We start from the raw sequence: 9,021 nt of genomic DNA, 5'->3' as shown, positions 1-9,021 counted from the left end.
GAGTAGCATTTTCAGCACATAAAACCATCCCATGCAGTGCAGAAGAGAAGAGGAAAATCTTCCTTGCATGGAATAAGCATTTTCCTGTAGCCATCCTGTATCTGCTAATTACTTGTTTATGAGCACAAAGAAAGGAATACTTTTTGCATGATACATGCCTTTAAGAATACCACCCCCCACACACACCCCCCAGACCGTTTTTTATCAAAGCAACATTTCATGCAAATACAATACAATCTCACATGGATAGATAACAACACACTAAGCTAACATCTGTAAAACAGACAATTACAAGCAACCCAGTTTTCTTCCTACAGAAGATGGCTAGTTATAAAAAGAACTGACGGCAATCATTGTGCAAGCTTAAGCACTAATGTTCCACAATTTTATTTTTTTTTTTTATTTTATTTTTTTTCAGAAATAAAGTGCATAGAACATACTCATCCCTACCCCAGTCACATTGAATGGACTGGACTGAGGGCTGTACTGTCTCATTTATATATTTTAATAATCTTGCACGTAATTGTGATAGACATATTTTCCAGATGACAAGGTTTCCCTTGTGGTGTGTTTTGTGGAGTGTATTTGGGCTGGAATGCTTTCAGTTTCTAAAGCAAGCATTTCCAGATATAAAATAAATGCAAGATCTGCCCAAGAGAGCAAACTGCGAGAGCTGCAGTGGCTGTTTACTGTTTTGCAAAATCAGCCATTAACAGACCTTAAGCAATCTAGAAGATATTTAGCTGAATTTTACTTTGCGAGGTTCACTTAGATAAGGGAAAAAGGAGGTGAGAGAAATTGCAGGGGGAGGAGGAGCTGATCTGTCTCAAGGTGGAGCTGTATCTTGTATTAAATGACATTGGCAGATTAAAGCTCTCTGGTGGGGAAGGGCTTAAAGGCTGAGTCAAAAGCCAAGAAGTCTCTTTATTTACGCCTACCTCCCAGCCCCTGGCAATCTGACTAATAACAAACTGAGCTAACAAGAAAGACTAGAAAGAGCAGAGAGAACACAGAAGCAGCTTGGATCTAAAAATCTGAAACCAAGTGATCAAGTCAAGCTCTGCTGAGCATCTTGTTTGTTTACTGCATCAAAATGCTTGCAAACAGTTAACTATATGCAGAAAAGTCAGCATAGCTGTGAAGTATGCTGTGAATTTTAATTGAGGGAAAAGGACAACTGCTTACAGGATAGTCTGATGTGCACGCTGCCTGGAAGATTTTTTTGAATTGAAAGCTTTGTACTTTGTCTTCTGAACAAGGATTGTAACTTTATGGAGCTGTAGTATTACTAGAGCTTGCAGCAAAGTGAAACTCAGAGGTAAGCGTGCATTTTTCACCAGGAAAAATTACATGACATTGAAACAGCTGCTCCTACTGTTACTGAGCGTTCCAGGGAGTGTTACTGCTGTACAGGTAAGAAAGATACCAGCTAGTTAATTAGCTTAGCATATGAGATATTCATATCTCAGTACCAGCTGAATTTATTTTTCTGCATGACTTTGTATAACTTTTAGGTTCAATGATGGCAGTTTGTACTGTTTTCAAACCGCCTGCCAGGTGCATTTATTCAAACTGCCAACTGTGTAGAATGTTTGTATTAAGGAAATGCTGGTTTCAGATCTGTTGAGGGGGGAGGAATGGGTGTTTGGTTTTATTTCCTAAAGTGCAAGAATGGTCTTAAATGCATCATCTGACTGTGATTCTCTTCAGAATTTAATAAACAATCCCAAAGACTTTTAGAAATTGCGAGTTCTTAGTTTGAGGTTTTGAAATTCTTCAATATGCAATTTTTAAATATCTGAACTAAAACAACCAAACAAACAAAACCATAAGTAAAATAAAATGGTATTTCATTGTTTTAAAAATACTTTGATTTTTACTTGTCAAGCATGTAATGCCTTTGCTATAAGGTGACTACTTCTGGAAGTATTCAACTTTGCCTCATGGAGGGGACTGTGACATATTTTAGTCTTTTGGAATTCCTACTGCAAAAGGCTTAGTTACAGCATGCAGTCAGTACTGACTTACATGAAAGTAGATAAAATGAACAAACTTAAGTTACCACGTAGAATTTGCTGAAAAACCTCACCACGTTAAAAAGTCAGCTTTGCTAAGTCTTTTAAATTAAATTTTATTTTATTGTGAGTGCTTTCAGTTAAATCATCTGTACTTTCATTGATCATCTGTTACTTGAAAGCAGTTTTTATTTTACAATAGTAGCCCACTGAGACCTTCGTTACATATTCCTGAGTATTCAGAAAAAAAGAAAAAAAAAAGAGGAAAGAAAAAAAGGAAAAAGGAAGAAAGGGAGGAAGGAATACAAGTCTTCTATTATTTTTTGTTGTGTGTATATGTGTGTGTGAGAGTTCTGGCAGTGCTGCCCACAGAAGTATGATGATGATTAAAATGGGAATGTTTTCCAATTGGTTACAAATGTTCTTACTTTCATCTCTGAGAGGAGGGCTTTCATTTTTATAACCTAATTTTTCAATGTGCACTAAAATGCAACATGCTTTTCAGATTTTTTTTTTCCATTTAATTTTGCTCAGGGACTTTGTAAGTACAGTTTTAATTTGATGCAGATTGAAGCTGGAATTCCTACAGAGAAAAAGTGCACAGAAATAAAGTCTAAGTCATACACTAGGTTTGAAGCTGGCATCTGTGTCAAGAGCCTGCCTTTTTTTACCTTGGGTCACTGAAAGGGATACTGATGCATGTAAAGCAAGAATAAATCTCTACTTTAATATGATCCTAGAATTATTCTGCATACTTCAAAATAACATCTTGACATGTTGTGTCTTATCCAATACTTGGGAAAACATACTTGAGGACATATATTAAACATAAGCAGCTGGAGTTTGAAGGGCATTATATGAGACAACAAAATTAATTGTTCAACTGAAAAAAAGGTAAAAGGTCATACTTTTAGGAACACTTTTTCTCATACTGTGAATTGCACTCTACTACTTCTAAACATACACCTACTCCCACTGATCAGGGACTACGAATAGAGAAAAACATAATTCACAGTGCACACATTTGCTGTTGTTGCTTTTGTGTGTGTATGTAATACTCATACCACAGCCCTTAAGTGCCTGCATGTATAGACCTTTGCAATCTGTTTTAAGGGAAACCGTGAGAAATGGTGTTGCTGGTAACAAAGGTACATGATAATTAAAATATTTATTGGTGAGATGCCAAATCATATGGCCACATGTTCATCTGTGTAATTGAATAAGTCCTTGTGAAATGTTCTAATCTTTCAGAAATTAACTCTTCAGTTGGTTAATTGTGTAGTGACATTCTGTACTCCATGTGTCAATAGCTTACTTTGAAAGATCAAATGACCTTTATTAGACGGATTACTTGAGAAACCTGCTTAGTTTAGTCCTAGAATAGATAGCGTAACCAAAAAAAGGGCTTATCTTTTAAATAATCCATTCAATTTAAAATATTTGTTATGGAAATGTACAGATATTTATTTAGCTAAAAGTTATAAACAGTAATTTCACTCCATCTCATGCATCAAGAATTACCATTGGTAATTAGACAGCCTTGACAGAAAGAAAGAGATTCTTCAAATGGTAAGAAGCAGAAATTAACTGAATCCAATGATAACAAATGTTCTATTTCAAAATTTAAATTTTGCTTGTGACTGCATAGTTGTACTGTAATGATGCATTTATCAGGTATTGGAAAGTTTAAGATCAGCTTAACAGATGCTAATTTAAGTTACATAACATATGGGTGATAACTGGTGATCATTTTTAACTGGTAAAGTACAGTTCCATGTAAATTTCAGAATTTTTGTGGTAATTGATGGTTATAATAATTGGAAGGAGTCTAATAGTTAATCTAAAAAAAAAATGTTTATCCCTTGCCTACCTGTTTCTTCTCACATATTGCATTGTCAGTTCTCTCCTCTTTTTTACTTTGTGTAATTATTGCTTTATGCATATATTCTATATAAACACAGTATATTACTACGTGCTGTGTTACTGCTTTCACTAAATATCCACAAACTATAACATATGCATTAACATTTAAGAAAAATAATTATTTTGTCTACTTCCTTTTCGGTTTAGGGGGTACAAGGATTGCAGAGGAAATACCTTTTCATTTACATACATAATGCAGAACCAAACGAGAGATTCCGTGTATCCGGAATGAATGGGCTTTTGCTCACAACATATTGTTGAACCAAACGAAATCTTATTTCTTCTCTTCAGCAGCTGGACAATATTAAGTTGAGCTCAGCAAGGTGCTTTTAAAATTCACAGTGCTATATGGTGACACAAAGCAAGATTCCAAAATGTCATATTAGCCTTGATATAAGTTGGCAGTAACTTACTATTGTTTCCCACTGGCAAAACATTCTATATGGTATATAGACAAAGACGACACGCTCTTCATTATCTCCTACTTTGGGTATCAGCATGAAAGTACTGAAGCACTCCCCTTCTGACTGTGTTTATTAATTCAGTAAATTAAATATATTTTTTTCTGCTTAGAAAATCATTGCAATGTTTGTCATAATATAATTTTGTTGAAAGGTGAGGTAGCTCAATGGTTGAAAGGTGAGGTAGCTCAGTGACATTTACTAGGAATGGTTACTGCTCCCTTCTAGCCAGAAAAAAAAAAAAAAAAAATCAGCCCTGTGAAATCGTGACTCTATTACTTTTCTTTTTCCTTCCCCTCCCCCCACCCCCTTTTTTTTTTTTTTTTTTTTTTTTTTATAGAATCTGCTGGGCAAGATGAAGTTCTGGATTTTTATTGTATATTCAGTTGCAGTTGCATCTGATCCTTTCCAGTCACAGCCTTCGTTTTCTTCAGTCAGAGGATCTTGTCAGAGTTTGTGTTCCTGTGAAGAAAAGGATGATATCATGATTATAAACTGTGAAGAAAGAGGCATCAAGATGGTATCAGAAATATATGTCCCACCATCACAGCCTTTCCATCTTAATCTGTTAAACAATGGTCTAACTATGTTACACATGAATGATTTTGCTGGCCTTGTTAATGCTATCTCTCTACATCTTGGTTTTAATAATATTGCAGATATTGAGCCTGGGGCTTTCAATGGTCTCAGCCTTCTTAAACAACTTCATATCAATCACAATTCTTTAGAAACACTTAAAGAAGATATGTTTAATGGATTGGAAAATTTGGAGTTTCTTCAAGCAGACAACAATTTCATCACAGTGATTGAAGCAAGTGCCTTTAGCAAGCTCAACAGGCTTAAAGTGCTTATTTTGAATGATAATGCCATTGAATATCTTCCTCCAAATATATTTCGTTTTGTGCCATTGACACATTTAGATCTTCGTGGAAACCAATTACAGACACTCCCCTATGTTGGCTTTTTGGAACACATTGGTAGAATACTAGACCTTCAGCTGGAAGACAATAAATGGGCCTGTAACTGTGATTTGCTGCAGCTGAAGATATGGCTAGAAAATATGCCACCTCAGTCAATAATAGGTGACATTGTATGCAATAGTCCTCCAGTTATCAAAGGCAGCATCTTAAGCCGGTTGAAAAAAGAATCACTTTGTCCCACTCATCCTGTCCATGAACTTGAAGATCCTTCAGGGTCACTGCCCTTGGTTGTAACCACCTCTATCAGTGACAGTCACCTATCAACTAAGGTGATTCCTATCCTGAAAGCTCCTACTAAAGAACCAAGTTTAGTGCTTCATACTTTAAAGCCTACTACTCAGTTTCCAGGAATCTATTGTCCTGTCCCCTGTCACTGCACCAGCCATATGGTCTCAGGAGTTCTCATGCACTGCCAGGAGCGAAACATTGAAAGCTTGTCTGATTTAGGACCTCCTCCTCCAAATCCTAAAAAGCTTATTCTAGCTGGAAACATTATTCAGACACTACTGAAATCAGATCTTGTGGACTATGCCAGCCTGGAAATGCTTCACCTGGGGAACAATCGCATTGAAATCCTTGAGGAAGGATCCTTCATGAATCTGACTAGACTGCAGAAACTATATCTCAATGGCAATCATCTTACAAAGCTAAGTCAGAATCTCTTCCTTGGCCTTCAGCACCTGGAATATTTGTACCTTGAATATAATGCCATCAAAGAAGTTTTGCCAGGGACATTTAATGCAATGCCAAAACTTAAGGTCCTCTACTTAAATAACAACCTTCTGCAGACTTTGCCCCCCCATATCTTTTCAGGTGTTCCACTTGCCAGATTAAATCTGAAAACAAACCAATTTGCTCATTTGCCTGTGAGCAATGTCTTGGATGAACTGGATATGCTGGTACAAATTGAACTTGAAGACAACCCCTGGGACTGCACCTGTGATTCAGTTGGACTGCAAAAATGGATACAAAAACTGAGCAAGAATACAATGATGGGTGATCTTTTCTGTAAATCTCCAGGACACCTAGCAAAAAAAGAACTGAAATCCCTGAACAGTGAAGTCTTGTGTCCAGGTTTAATAAAGAGCCCTGCCCTACCGACTCGTGCTAGTTTTGTAGTTGTGACAACTTCTTCTACTACTACCAACACCGCAGACACCATCCTGCGGTCCCTTACAGATGCAGTCCCACTTTCTGTTCTAATATTAGGACTTCTAATTGTGTTTATAACTATTGTATTTTGTGCAGCAGGAATAGTTGTTCTTGTACTGCACCGGCGACGAAGATGCAAAAAGAAACAAGTGGATGAACAAATGAGGGATAGTAGCCCAGTTCACCTTCAGTACAGCATGTATGGGCATAAGACAACACACCACACAGCAGAGCGCCCAGCAGCGACTCTCTATGAGCAACGTATGGTTACTCCCATGGTTCAGGTCTACCGCAGCCCATCCTTCAGCCCCAAGCACACAGAGCAACAGGAGGAGGGAAGTGAGAAGGAAGCAAACAATTCCAAACATCTACGCCGAAGTCTCCTGGAAAGAGAGAATAGTTCACCTCTGACAGGTTCAAATGTCAAATATAAGGCTACAGATCAATCTGCTGAATTTCTGTCTTTTCAGGATGCCAGCTGCTTGTATAGAAACATTCTTGAAAAAGAAAGAGAACTGCAGCAACTAGGGATCACAGAGTACCTAAGAAAAAATGTTGTACAGCTCCAGCCTGAAATGGAAGTTCATTATCCTGGAACACATGAGGAGCTGAAGCTAATGGAGACACTCATGTATTCCAGGCCAAGAAAGGTTTTTCTAGAACAAACTAAAAATGAGTATTTTGAACTCAAAGCTAATTTACATGCTGAGCCTGACTACCTGGAAGTCCTGGAGCAGCAAACATGAAGTGATAATATGTTGGGCTAGGGCCGAATTTCTGTAATTCCATTTTAAATTGGAACAGTTGTAAATAAAAGTGCCTTATAATAAAATGTCAACAGTCAGAACTTAAGCACAGCAGTAATCCTAGCAAAAAAAACCTCAGGGATCACTGTGGGAAGCCATGGGGTTGTGCGCAGGCAACATGTCTCACCCCAAGTTAAACATGAACTTTGTGTGATTGAACTGCAGGAGGAAGCTTGCCTATTGCAATATTCCTCAACATTTTAAAAGATGTGTATGGTATTCTCCAATCTGTACCCAACCTATGGTAAAGTATTTGTTATGTTTACTCTTTCTTTTTTCCCTCATTTTAACTAGATTCCTTTTTTTAAAAAAACAAAACAAAACAAAACAAAACACCACCTGTGTTTGTAGTTATACAGTTAGTGTGTATTGTTTAGGTTAGTACGTGCACTGCATACATGACCATTGTCTACAACTACACCTAACATACCCTTATAATAAATATGAAAGCAGTTGAAATGTCATACTAAATGTCAGTTAAAAAACAAAAAAAACCCACAAAACATTTTCTGTATGCACCCAGAGCCTGCAAATATTTAATATTTTACACAAAACTTCATCATGTGTGTTCTGTATCAGTATGTGGAAGGAAAACTATGTAACAATGTTTACCCAAAGTCTTCAACGAAGAAAAAAGCAAGTCTTTTGCTACTTCCCCTATCTGATAGCTTTACCTAAGTTTGGACAATCTTTTCTTGAGCTGCTGCTATAAAATATTGTTCATCACTGGTGTTTCAACTCATAATCCTGGGCAATTTGAAAAGCTACTGAGAATCAGCTGTAAATATTTTACTGTGTTTCACAAGTTTGATTTTTTCATATATCTATCTATATATAAATAACTTCTGTGCTGGCTTTAAATATTCTTGGAGAAACTAAGTTTGCTGTGGCTAGGAGCTTTCAAGTGCAAATACAGGTCCTTTCCCACCCTACCCAAAAGCAACTCCCAGACAGAATAACTGCAACAGTACACACACGAGGAAAAATAGTACTATTTAGTTGTTTGTACAAAAATATGTTATATTTTCTGAAATTAGAAGAGAATGAAGTATTGTGGGAAAAATAGGTTAAAAAAAAAAGTGGAACACTGCAGGTTTATTTTTGCAATGAATTCTTGCTAGATTTATATTTACTATTTATTCTGTATAATTTTGTATTTTTTTTCAACTTGCAAGAAAAAGCTTATTCCTGGCTGCCTTTCAAGCAAATCGAGGAACTGCTCTCTAACAATGAAAAAGAAATAAAGTGTTTTTTAAATGTCTTTTTCTTAAAAGTCACTTTTTAAAGAAGGCAGCAACTTCTGCATGCACAGGTTTGGAACTCTTTGGGAATTAAACACAGTGCTTCTCACTCTTGTCATGTGGGCAGAAGCATCTTGTCCAGAGTGCACTAAGGCCATTCAGTTTCTGTGCATGACTGACACGGTGCCAAAGCACAAATTCTTATCTGCATTTACCTTCCTCTAAGCAAATCTTTTGTAATCTGACTATGCATGAACTTTTTTTTTTTTCTGATTTCTATTTGTAGAGCAAGAGATCAGCTTAATTACATGTCTACGTATGTATGCTAAACTTAGCACTGAAATCTCGATAAACTAAAAATATATTCTTTTTAGTTCAGCTTACAGTGGATGTCTTACCTATTTGTATATACAAATGTGAGTTCTTCATAGTCTTTGTACATA

The 9,021-nt window shown here is 36.5% G+C and overlaps 1 protein-coding gene across 1 annotated transcript; it reads left to right on the top strand.

The window, feature by feature from the left end:
• Positions 1-880: 880 nt before the first annotated feature.
• SLITRK6 (SLIT and NTRK like family member 6) lies at positions 881-8,416 on the top strand. The gene is made up of 2 exons (XM_037378204.1): positions 881-1,413; positions 4,740-8,416. The coding sequence occupies exons 1-2, from the start codon at positions 1,351-1,353 to the stop codon at positions 7,275-7,277; spliced, it is 2,601 nt and encodes an 866-aa protein (XP_037234101.1). The 5' UTR covers positions 881-1,350; the 3' UTR covers positions 7,278-8,416.
• Positions 8,417-9,021: the final 605 nt, after the last annotated feature.

Source organism: Falco rusticolus, chromosome 2 (genome assembly GCF_015220075.1).
Source record: "Falco rusticolus isolate bFalRus1 chromosome 2, bFalRus1.pri, whole genome shotgun sequence".
Lineage (NCBI taxonomy): Eukaryota > Metazoa > Chordata > Aves > Falconiformes > Falconidae > Falco > Falco rusticolus.
Note: the sequence above shows the minus strand (reverse complement) of the source record. Positions and strands in the feature narration are given on the sequence as shown.